General features: G+C 37.7%; 1 protein-coding gene across 13 annotated transcripts in view; it reads left to right on the top strand.

Annotated features, from left to right (window-relative positions):
- Positions 1–13,851, top strand: part of LOC311302418 (band 4.1-like protein 1) — a 79,865-nt gene that overhangs the window by 54,136 nt on the left and 11,878 nt on the right. For all 13 annotated transcript variants that reach the window (XM_084428284.1, XM_084428288.1, XM_084428286.1 and 10 more), the window contains exon 12: positions 13,319–13,515. In XM_084428284.1, coding sequence (XP_084284410.1) covers positions 13,319–13,515 — 197 coding nt within the window. The remainder of the gene's footprint in view (positions 1–13,318; positions 13,516–13,851) is intronic.

Below are 13,851 nucleotides of genomic sequence, written 5' to 3'. Positions count from 1 at the left end.
GCTGATTGCAACTTAAAATGAATGTAATGAAATTAGAATAATCTCTCGTTTTAGTGATTCCCAAGTTATTTTTTTGTTATTGACGTTCTAATCAGGCTATACTTTGGTCGGGCAAGTAAAATTCTCTTTCAGGTAGGCCTATTGTATTTATATATAAATATATTAGGGATGTGACTGTGATAAAATTTTCCCACCGGTTAATCGACATGTGACACCGCTGAGGGCTTTTAAATCGCTAACTATAGTATACTATATACTAATAAAATACAGACGTCCGCACAGACATTGATAATGGTGCGGAGTAGAGCGAGCATTTTCAATGTATTCCTATGGATGTAGGAATTAACTAAAACATTTTATTTATGTTTTTGTGTCCACTGTTCAACCGCAACCGCGTCACACACACATTCCAGAATTGCAATCTTGACATTCATTATAGCCCTAATACAATATAATAATAAAAATAGTCAACCTAACATAAACGAATTACACTGCTCTGTTTAAATAGTCAGTAGTACAATCTGTACCATTCACAGTAAGCAGAGCTCCACTGTGATGTTTCCAAGAACATTTTTGCGCGTGTGAAGAGGATGATTTTTTCCATCGATATTGGAACACGAGTGAAGTACAAAGCCTATAATAAAGAATAGTTTAGCATCCAAATACATCGCAAAAATTGAAACATTTTGATTCTAATGAGAGGGTTACGTGAGACCAACACTGCTTACTTTCGTTTTTATTTTTACATTAAATTTAAAGGATTTGTTGTGGAATATTTTGAGTGTATCATAAAATCAGAATAAGGTAATACAAGTAATATTTTCTGTCTTATAAATATATATATATATATATATATATATATATATATATATATATATATATATGTGTGTGTGTGTGTGTGTGTGTGTATATATATATATATATATATATAAATATAGCTGCGAGCAGCGATGGAGGGCCAAAGCCGGTGGCACCGCCATCCCCGGTGCCTTTAGGTAACTAAAGGCACCGGGGTGGCGGTGCCACTGGCTTGGGCCCGCAATCGCTGCTCGCAGCTATATTTAGGGCCCAAGCCCTGAAAGGGCGCAGAGCCCTATTGTTTTCGTTAGGATTATTATTATTATTATTATTATTATTATTATTATTATTATTGTTGTTCAAGGGTTCGGGGGCTTTTGGGGCCTTTAACGTGCTCAAAAACTCATGAAACTTTGCACACAGGTCAGAACCTGCGGCCATTAGGGCCGGGCTGAAGCTGGTACCCGGGCGTGGCAGGGGGGCTCAACAGCGCCCCCTGGAACGGAATCCGAACACTTGTCCATAAATCAAACACACTTGCATATAATAATATGAAACTCGGAACAGATATAGATCTCATCGGGCCGAACAACTTTCGTGCTCTAAGTTTTACGCCAGCCCAACAGGAAGTCGGCTATTATGGGTTGTTTGGAAACGCATGCTGTGGAATTTAATGTACTCCTCCTAGGGAATTCATCCAATCGGCTCCAAACTCGGTCAGCATGAAGTCAAGACATTGAGGATGCTAAATTGCGGACGGATTTTTGATATCTCGAACGGTTTGGCCGTGGCGAGGAAACGAATTTATGGCGAATAATGGAAACAGGAAGTGTGTTATAACTTCTGCATACATTAACTGATCTTGATTAAACTTCAGCAGTGTGTTCGTTGTAAGAGGCCGATCACATGGATGTGACTATTGTGAGTCAAAGTTATAGCGCCACCAACTGGCAGCAGGAAGTGTGTCCCTTTCAAAATGCTTTGAAATCACCCTCTTATTTTTACCCGATTTGCTTCAAACTTTATGTGTATAATGTAAACACACGGCAGATGTAGACCTGTGAAAGGATTTTTGATATCTTTAATACTGTTGCCATGGCAACGCTTCAAACTTTAATATTCTTTTTTGATGCTTTTGAGACTCTTAACATACTTGAAATTGGATGAAACTCGACAGACACATCACATTTATTAGCCCGTAGACATGTGCAAAGTTTCAGAAACGGGCGTGGTGAGGGGCTCAGTAGCGCCACCTTTAGTCATAAGTGGGGGGGTTAGTTTTATCAACAGCAACAAAACTTGGTATGTGTATTGTTCTCATCAAGACGGACAACTTTCTAATTTACATGAACTTTCTCCAACCAACAGGAAGAGAGATATTTTGGTTTGAATGTGGATTTTCTGAAGAATTTTCTCTCCCTCTCTCTGTGTCTCTGTGTGTGTGAGGGGAGGGGGGGATTTGTTTATTGCTTTTATTGAGTTTTTCAAGGTTTCAGGGGCTTTTGGGGTCCTTAACGTGCTCAAAAACTCTTGAAACTTTGCACACAGGTCAGAACCTGCGGCCATCAGGGCCGGGCTGAAGCTGGTACCCGGGCGTGGCAGGGGGGGTCAACAGCGCCCCCTTGAATTGGGTCCGAAAACTTGGTCCATAGATCAAACACGCTTGCATGAATTAATATGAAACTCGGTACACATATAGATCTCATCGGGCCGAACAACCCTCCCCTGGTCAAGTTTTACGCCAGCCCAACAGGAAGTCGGCTATTATGGGTTGTTTGGAAAACGCTTGCTGTGGAATGCGAAGTACTCCTCCTAGAGAATTCATCCAATCCCCACCAAACTCGGTGTGCCTGAAGTCAAGACATTGAGGATTCTAAATTGCGGACGGATTTTTGATATCTCGAACGGTTTGGCCGTGGCGAGGAAACGAATTTATGGCGAGAAAAGAGAAACACGAAGTGGAATAACTTCTGCATACATTAACTGATCTTGATGAAACTTCATCAGTGTGTTCGTGGTAAGAGGCCGATCAGATGGATGTAACTATTGTGAGTCAAAGTTATAGCGCCACCAACTGGCAGCAGGAAGTGTGTCACTTTCAAAATGCTTTTGACAAAAGTGGGGGGGTTAGTTTTACCCACAGTTACAAAAATCAGTACGTACATTGGTCTCATCGAGCCGGACAACTTTCTAATATACAGTTATTAGCTTCGACCAATAGGAAGTCAGATATTTTGGTTTGAATGTGGATTTATTAGCAAATTCAGCCTCTGCTTTTTACCCACTCCTGCTAAGTGTTTTTTTTTTTATTCACACCAAACTTTTTTAACACGATGAAAATACATTAAAGATGCTAAATTGTGAACGGATATTAAATATTTCAAACGGTTTTGACATGGCGAGGGATTAAAATAATGTCAAAAAAGGAATCAGAAAACATCTCATATCTTCTTAAAATTTAATTATACACCATTTATTTTTATATAAAATTATACAAATATCAGAACTAAACCGAAACAGAACTAGTTTTGGGTTTATTCAGTTTTTTTATTTTATTATGTTTTATTATGTTTTATCAGTTTATTATGTACAAGTTTAAAATCAGCCAGAATGCGCTATTTAGTAAAAAAAAAAGTCATACATAGGGCTATACTGCCCTCTTGTGTTCAAAATCAGGTAGGCCCATTGTATATTGTATTTATATATAAATATAATAGCGATGTGACTGAGAATTTTTTCCCACTGGTTAATCGATGTGTGACACCGCGGCGGGGGCTTTTAAATCGCTAACTTAAAGGGATACTCCACTTTAAATTGAAAATTCTGTCATCAAATACTCACCCTCATGTTGTTTCAATCCTTTATTAATTTCTTTCTTCTGCTGAACAGAAAGGAAGATATTTAGAAGAATGTCAGTAACCAGACAGTTTCTGGTCTCATTGACTTCCATAGTATACATTTTTTTCCTACTATGGAAGTCAATGGGATCAGAAACTGTCTGGTTACTGACATTCTCCTAAATATCTTCCTTTCTGTTCAGCAGAAGAAAGAAATTCATAAAGGATTAAAACAACATGAGGGTGAGTATATGATGACAGAATTTTCATTTTAAAGTGGAGTATCCCTTTAAAAGCGAAAGTGAAATACGGACGTCCAGTAGGAATGAACTAAAAAACATTCACTCTGTTCTGCTCGTTCCTCGCTGTAGACGCGTTATTGCCCATGCAGCCGTGAGCATTTTAGTTTCATTAAAAAATAGCGCCATTTCGGGGGTGGGATTGCTTGAATGTTTTTTTTACAAAAGCACAATGTTGTGTTTTATTGCGAGTGTACATAAATATAAGTAAACACAGTGCAGTTTAAATGATGTCCTGTATGAACAAACCGACGGAGTAGCCTATGTTTTTATGTTTCCACTGTTCGATCGCGCCCATGCCTCACACACACACACACACTGTGCATTTCAGCATTGCAATCTTGACATCGCAGCCGGTTCATTACAGCCGTAATAAAATATAATAATAAATATAAATAGTCAACCTATTTGCAGCAAATGATAGTAGATTTTAGATCAATATATTTGTTTTCCTTACAATTTTAATTAACACTAACTTTATTCTCATCTGAGTTATAAATTATTTATTTCTGTATAAAATAATACTACCATTAAAAAATACATTTGATTGTCTTACATTTACATTTATTCATTTTAGCTGACGCTTTTATCCAAAGCGACTTACAATTGCTATATATGTCAGAGGTCGCACGCCTCTGGAGCAACTAGGGGTTAAGTGTCTTGCTCAGGGACACATTGGTGTCTCACAGTGGATTCGAACCCAGGTCTCTCACACCAAAGGCATGTGTCTTATCCATTGCGCCACACCACCCCTTTTTTAATCAATGGAGAATGTGTGACTTAAAAATAAACAGATTAGTGCTCGGTTTGAGGACAAGAAATGAAAACCAATGCAATATGATGAATGTCCAAAAACGTTCGCTCTTCTCTGCCCGTTCCTCGCCTCGCCATATATATATATATATATATATACATATACATATACATATATATATATATATATATATATATACATATACATATATATATATACATATACATATACATATATATATATATATATATATATATAAATAAATATAGCTGCGAGCAGCGATGGAGGGCCCAAGGCGGTGACACCGCCACCCCGGTGGCTTTAGTGTAACTAAAGGCACCAGGGTGGCGGTGCCACCGGCTTGGGCCCGCAATCGCTGCTCGCAGCTATATTTATTATTATTATTATTCTTCTCCGCATTTAATTGCATTTTTGAGGGCCTAAACATGCTCGAAAACTCACAAAACTTTGCACACGCGTCAGAACTGGCGAAAATTTACATCTGATATAGGTTTCAGAATTGGACGGGGCAAAATGGCTCGATAGCGCCACCTATAAAAGTTCAACGGAGTGCGCCTCCCGCAACGTTCCACGTACGTGCACGAAATTCGGTACATACATGTAATGACCTAATACCTACAAAAAAGTCTCTTGGAGCATAGCCCTAAACACAACAGGAAGTCAGCCATTTTGAACTTCCTCTCAGATTTTTGTGCAGTTTTTGCCATTTTCAGGCCTCGTACTTTAACGAACTCCTCCTACAGTTTTAATCTGATCATCTTCAAATTTGGTGAGTGTAATCTTAAGGCCTTTGCGACGTTAAATTGCGAAGATCTTGAGTTTTCGTCGAAGGGCGGGTCCTCGGCGGCCTGACAAATTTCGATGTTTCGCCATGAAACAGGAAGTTGCTGTAACTCAGGCATGGAATGTCCAATCTGCCCCAAACTTCACACGTTTGATAAGAGTTCTGTCCTGAACACATGACCATGCTCATATTCAGTTATAGTCATAGCGCCACCTGCTGGCAACAGGAAGTGACATGTTTAACACTGTTATGGACTCCTAATAACATATAAAAAAGTGCCAGCAAGTGCTAAACATGCTAACAACATACTAGAAGCATGCTAAAACATGCTAGCAAACTCTTAGCTAAGTGCTAAAGCATGCTATTATTGCAATTAAATAGGAATTTGCTGTAACTCAGGCATGGAATGTCCAATCTGCCCCAAACTTCACACTTTTGATAAGCGTTCTGTCCTGAACACATCTACATGAGAATATTCAGTTATAGAAATAGCGCCACCTACTGGTAACAGGAAGTGTCATGTTTAACACGTTGATGCCATTCTAGCAACATGTTAAAAATGCCATTGACTTCTAAACATGCTAGAAACATGTTAAAACATGCTAGCAATACTTAGCTAAGTGCTAAAGCATGCTAATTCAATGAAACAGGATGTTGTTGTTACGCAAGAAGGCAATGTCCATTCTGCACCAAACTTCACACTTTTAATAAACGTTCTGTCCTGAACACATGACCATGCTCATATTCAGTTACAGTCATAGTGCCACCTGTTGGCAACAGGAAGTGACATGTTAAACACTGTTGTGGACATATAAAAACATATAAAAAAAGTGCCATCAAGTGTTAAACATGCTAACAACATACTAGAACCATGCTAAAACATGCTAGCAAACACTTAGCTAAGTGCTAAAGCATGCTATTGCTGCAATTAAATAGGAATTTGCTGTAACACAGGCATGGAATGTCCAATCTGCCCCAAACTTCACACGTTTGATAAGAGTCATGGCCTGAACACATCTACATGAGAATATTCAGTTATAGTAATAGCGCCACCTGCTGTCAACAGGAAGTGACATGTTTAACACTGTTGTGGTCTCCTAATAACATATAAAAAAGAGCCAGCAAGTGCTAAACAGGTTAGCAACATACTAGAAACATGCTAGCAAACACTCAGCTAAGTGCTAAAGCATGCTATTACTGCAATTAAATATGAATTTGCTGTAACTCAGGCATGGAATGTCCAATCTGCCCCAAACTTCACACGTTTGATAAGAATCATGGCCTGAACACACGTCTATGCTCAAATTCAGTTATAGTAATAGCGCCACCTACTGGCAACAGGAAGTGACATGTTTAACACGTTGATGCCGTTCTAGCAACATGTTAAAAATGCCATTGAGTTCTAAACATGCTAGAAACATATTAAAACATGCTAGCAATACTTAGCTAAGTGTTAAAGCATGCTAATTCAATGAAACAGGACTTTGTTGTTACTCAAGAAGGCAATGTACAATCTACCCCAAACTTCACACGTTTGATAAGAGTTATCTCTTGAACACATGTCCATGCTCATATTTAGTTATAGTCATAGCGCCACCTGCTGGCAACAGGAAGTGACGTTTAACACTGTTCTTGACTCCTAATAACATATAAAAAAATGCCAGTAGGTGCTAAACATCCTACCAACATACTAGAGACATGTTAAAACATACTAGCAAACACTTAGCTAAGTGCTAAAGAATGATATTACTGCAATTAAATATGAATTTGCTGTAACTCAGGCATGGAATGTCCAATCTGCGTCAAACTTCACACTTTTGATAAGCGTTCTGTCCTGAACACATGACCATGCTTATATTCAGTTACAGTCATAGCGCCACCTGCTGGCAACAGGAAGTGACATGTTAACACTGTTATGGACTCCTAATAACATATAAAAAAGTGCCAGCAAGTGTTAAACATGCTAACAACATACTAGAAACATGCTAAAACATGCTAGCAAACTCTTAGCTAAGTGCTAAAGCATGCTATTATTGCAATTAAATAGGAATTTGCTGTAACTCAGGCATGGAATGTCCAATCTGCCCCAAACTTCACACTTTTGATAAGAGTCATGGCCTGAACACATCTGCATGAGAATGTTCAGTTCTAGTAATAGCGCCATCTACTGGCAACAGGAAGTGACATGTTTAACACGTTGATGCCGTTCTAGCAACATGTTAAAAATGCCATTGAGTTCTAAACATGCTAGAAACATGTTAAAACATGCTAACAATGCTTAGCTAAGTGCTAAAGAATGCTAATTCAATGAAACATGACTTTGTTGTTACTCAAGAAGGCAATGTCCAATTTGCACCAAACTTCACACGTTTGATAAGAGTTCTGTCCTGAACACACATCCATGCTCATATTCAGTTATAGTCATAACGCCACCTACTGGCAACAGAAACTGACATGGTTAACACAGTAATGCAGTACTAACCACATAATTATTGTGTACTGAGCATGCTAGAAACAGACTAAACATGCTAGCAACACTTAGCTGAGTCATGAAGCATGCTATTATCACCATTATACAAAACATTTTGTAACTGACTTTGACATACTCTTACTATATATACCTCCTTAAATGTACATTTCCCAACCATGTTCTGTCTTCCTAAAACCACCGAGTGTTGATGGCACGGGTGCGAGGGCCCTTTCATCGCTGCTTGCAGCTTTAATTATTATTATTATTCTTCTCCGCATTTAATTGCATTTTTGAGGGCCTAAACATGCTCGAAAACTCACAAAACTTTGCACACGCGTCAGAACTGGCGAAAATTTACATCTGATATAGGTTTCAGAATTGGACGGGGCAAAATGGCTCGATAGCGCCACCTATAAAAGTTCAACGGAGTGCGCCTCCCGCAACGTTCCACGTACGTGCACGAAATTCGGTACATACATGTAATGACCTAATACCTACAAAAAAGTCTCTTGGAGCATAGCCCTAAACACAACAGGAAGTCAGCCATTTTGAACTTCCTCTCAGATTTTTGTGCAGTTTTTGCCATTTTCAGGCCTCGTACTTTAACGAACTCCTCCTACAGTTTTAATCTGATCATCTTCAAATTTGGTGAGTGTAATCTTAAGGCCTTTGCGACGTTAAATTGCGAAGATCTTGAGTTTTCGTCGAAGGGCGGGTCCTCGGCGGCCTGACAAATTTCGATGTTTCGCCATGAAACAGGAAGTTGCTGTAACTCAGGCATGGAATGTCCAATCTGCCCCAAACTTCACACTTTTGATAAGCGTTCTGTCCTGAACACATGACCATGCTCATATTCAGTTACAGTCATAGCGCCACCTGCTGGCAACAGGAAGTGACATGTTTAACACTGTTATGGACTCCTAATAACATATAAAAAAGTGCCAGCAAGTGATAAACATGCTAACAACATACTAGAAGCATGCTAAAACATGCTAGCAAACTCTTAGCTAAGTGCTAAAGCATGCTATTATTGCAATTAAATAGGAATTTGCTGTAACTCAGGCATGGAATGTCCAATCTGCCCCAAACTTCACACTTTTGATAAGCGTTCTGTCCTGAACACATCTACATGAGAATATTCAGTTATAGTAATAGCGCCACCTACTGGTAACAGGAAGTGTCATGTTTAACACGTTGATGCCATTCTAGCAACATGTTAAAAATGCCATTGACTTCTAAACATGCTAGAAACATGTTAAAACATGCTAGCAATACTTAGCTAAGTGCTAAAGCATGCTAATTCAATGAAACAGGATGTTGTTGTTACGCAAGAAGGCAATGTCCATTCTGCACCAAACTTCACACTTTTAATAAACGTTCTGTCCTGAACACATGACCATGCTCATATTCAGTTACAGTCATAGTGCCACCTGCTGGCAACAGGAAGTGACATGTTAAACACTGTTGTGGACATATAAAAACATATAAAAAAAGTGCCATCAAGTGCTAAACATGCTAACAACATACTAGAAACATGCTAAAACATGCTAGCAAACACTTAGCTAAGTGCTAAAGCATGCTATTGCTGCAATTAAATAGGAATTTGCTGTAACACAGGCATGGAATGTCCAATCTGCCCCAAACGTCACACGTTTGATAAGAGTCATGGCCTGAACACATCTACATGAGAATATTCAGTTATAGTAATAGCGCCACCTACTGGTAACAGGAAGTGTCATGTTTAACACGTTGATGCCGTTCTAGCAAGATGTTAAAAATGCCATTGACTTCTAAACATGCTAGAAACATGTTAAAACATGCTAGCAAAACTTAGCTGAGTGCTAAAGCATGCTAATTCAATGAAACAGGATGTTGTTGTTACTCAAGAAGGCAATGTCCAATCTGCCCCAAACTTCACACTTTTGATAAGCGTTCTGTCCTGAACACATGACCATGCTCATATTCAGTTACAGTCATAGCGCCACCTGCTGGCAACAGGAAGTGACATGTTAAACACTGTTGTGGACGCCTAATAACATATAAAAAAGTGCCAGCATGTGCTAAACATGCTAACAACATACTAGAAACATGCTAAAACATGCTATCAATCACTTAGATAAGTGCTAAATCATGATATTACTGCAATTAAATGGGAATTTGTTGTAACACAGGCATGGGATGTTCAATCTACCCCAAACTTAATATGTAACATGCAAGAAACATGCTAGCAACACTTAGCTAAGTTCTAAAGCATGCTATAAAAGCTCAAGGAAGTTGTTGTAACTTAAGCATAAAATGTCCAATCTACCCCAAACTTCACACATTTGATAAGAGTTATCTTTTGAACACATGTCCATGCTCATATTCAGTTATAGTCATAGCGCCGCCTGCTGGCAAAAGGAAGTGACGTTTAACACTGTTCTGGACTCCTAATAACATATAAAAAAATGCCAGTAGGTGCTAAATATCCTACCAACATACTAGAGACATGCTAAAACATACTAGCAAACACTTAGCTAAGTGCTAAAGCATGATATTACTGCAATTAAATATGAATTTGCTGTAACTCAGGAATGCAATGTCCAATCTACCCCAAAATTAATATGTAAAATGCTAGAAACATCATAAAACATGCTAGAAATGCTAAAGGAAGTTGTTGTAACTCAAGCATACAATGTCCAATCTGCCCCAAACTTCACATGTTTGATAAAAGTCCTGCACTGAACACATCTACATAGCAATATTCAGATATAGACATAGCCCCAACTACTGGCAACAGAAACTGACATGGTTAACACAGTTATGCAGTACTAACAACATAATTATTGTGTACTAAGCATGCTAGAAACATACTAAACATGCTAGCAACACTTAGCTGAGTCATGAAGCATGCTATTATCACCATTATACAAAACATTTTGTAACTGACTTTGACATACTCTTACTATATATACCTCATTAAATGTACATTGCCCAACCATGCTCTGTCTTCCTAAAGCCACCGAGTGTTGATGGCACGGGTGCGAGGGCCCTTTCATCGCTGCTTGCAGCTTTAATTGTATGTATGTTTTGTAGATTCAGTTATAAGTCATTTACAATTGATTAGTTAATGATTAACTAATCATTCACGAAACATGACTATGCGTTCATAAATGATTAATAAGTGATATGTACATTATTTTTTGTATGTTTTGTAGATTCCGTTACAAGTCATTTACATTTGATTAGTTAATGATTAACTGATAATTTACAAAACATGACTACGCGTTTCATAAATGTTTAATAAATGATGTTACATTTTTTTGGTATGTTTTGCTCACATCAGGTGCACAGTGGTTAAAGACTCCATGTGTTTCAGAGAAGACAGCTGTCTATACCCTCACCAGTCACACAACAGTACACACTACAGTGTCCAACATCTGTTATAGATGATGTGTAAATGCATGAATAAATCATTTACAACACTTTCTGCATCCCCTAATCTAAAGTGTAAACTATTCATCACTTGTAAATGTGTTACACATCATTCGTAGATTACCCCTTCAAGAATCAATAAGGCATAAGATCAACGAATCTGATCTACGAATGATGTGTAACACATTTACAAGTGATGAATAGTTTACACTATTGCAGAAAGTGTTGTAAATGATTTATTCATGCGTTTACACATCATTATGTTGAACACTGTTACTTACCTGTTACAAATGATCTGTACGTGTATACAAGGCATTTACAACACTTTCTGCACCCTCTAATTGCTACATACATACATACATAAAAAAAAAATGTATTAAACATTTATGAAACACAGTCATGTTTTGTAAATGATTAGTTAATCATTAACTAATCAATTGTAAATGACTTATAACTGAATCTACAAAACATACAATAATTAACATATCACTTATTAATAATTTATGAATGCATAGTCATGTTTCGTAAATAATTAGTTAATCATTTACTAATCACTTGTAAATGACTTGTAACGGAATTTACAAAACATACATAAAATGTTAGTATATCACTTGCTAATCATTTATGAATGTTTTGTAAATGATTAGTTCATCATTAACTAACAACTTATAAATTACTTACAACTGAACTTTATTATAAAGTGTTACCCTTTCTCTAGAATCGTCTTCTCTCCTGGATTTAATGTTGCCAGAAGATTTCAACCACTAGACTTTCACGACTGACTGATGAAATAACACAGTGTACCTTTAAATTGTAAATAAATTACGGATTTAGGCTTACCTTTGTTTCAAGAGATAGCGTTTTCATATTGATTTTAGTCAGCCAGTTCTCTAGTTATTTTATTACTTAATTATTTTTGAGTAAAGTGCTTTTTGTAAATAGGTGTTTATTTAATTATTTTATTTAGTGAACTGCTACTGATCATCAGATATCAGCGAGAGTGCAACTCAGAAAACACTCGTGGATAGAATGTGCTTTTGTTTGGTTGGTAATGTATTTGCAGTCCATGCGTTTCTCCTCACAAGACAATTTTTGTGTAATGAATTCATCAAGCGCACCATTAAATGGAAAAAATTACAGTAGCGTACTCTTGAAAAACTAACAGTAGGCTATAATTAATTACTGAGTAATGAGAATATTAAAATGTTTTATGGGGCATTTGTTGCGTATGTGTATAATTAGTCCAGTTATCATTTGCTCATGGAAATGTGTTTTATATTTGGTTGGTTTGAACGTGTGTGTGTATGGAGTGTGAGCATCCACCAGCAGAAACATAAATCGGCGCCTGTGGTTAGAGTTAAGCATTGAATTGAAAAACAAACATTAATTGCAGAACATCTTAAAGTGATGTCTTTTTTAATTTTATGTTCTATGAGATCCACTTATAATTTCATCAAGATTTTTTACATCAAAAATCATCCTAGTTTAGATGTAATAAGCTATTTTCTATCCTGTTTTTGACCCCATTTTGATGGGCGTGTCTCACTCAAGACTTGGAAGTAAACGCCCACTGCTATGATTGGGTAACAGTTTTGCATATTAAAATAATCATGTAATGTTGCTCTGCGGAATTTCCAGTTAAATCACTAGGAATTGGGATGATCTGCCAATCCCCATGCAGATATTGCTCGTGTTCAAGTTTGTCACTCGAGTTGACCCCTGTTGATCAACAGAAAGCTGCCTGGTCTGAAACTGATTTCTGTGTGACTTTGTTGTGATCACATCTTTTGGACCCCACTCTATACTTGTGAGGTCATCTACTTGAGACTTTCCTTTTAGATTTGAAGGGGGCTGTGGAGGAACAGGCTTCTAGAAAGTGAAATGTCTACCTCTACTTGGGTTTCTAACCCTACATGCTTTATTTCTTTGTATCTCTTTCAGAGTCAGCTTTAGGGGACACTATGGACAGACTCTCCCAGCACACCTGTAGCGAGCCTGTGCCTAGTCTTCCGAGAGATGAGCTGGACCAGGACTACCTGGAGCCCAGTCTGGATCAGGACCTGGATCAAGATCATGAACAAGCTGAAGATCAGCGACTAGAGAGTGACTCCACTCCCTCTAAGACTATGGAGCTCAAGGTTCTGTGCACACAACCGTATTTAGTGTCAGCTTCTTCATATAGTTGTGTTTTTCCCTTCTCTAATGAATTACTTAAGTATTCTATGAGAAAGAAGCAGTTTTAAGTTCATATTGTCTCTGCGTATGTAAATATTCTTCCTAGCAGATTCAAACAACTACTGTAGTTTCAAGAATTCCAATCACATTAAGTTAAACTAACACTTCCCTTGCTGTCCCTTCTAATTAAAAGTCTTCCACTCCGACACCTTTTCCCACCTTTGGCTTTCTTCTCTGCCCCGACTTAATCTTAAATATATTTTATGCCTGCCTGTTTTGTTAACAATGCTTTTGAATTT

Source organism: Rutilus rutilus (assembly GCF_951802725.1).
Source record: "Rutilus rutilus genome assembly, chromosome: 13".
In the NCBI taxonomy this organism is placed as follows: Eukaryota; Metazoa; Chordata; class Actinopteri; order Cypriniformes; family Leuciscidae; genus Rutilus; species Rutilus rutilus.
The sequence above is the reverse complement of the archived record's forward strand: the minus strand, read 5'-3'. Positions and strand labels throughout refer to the sequence as shown.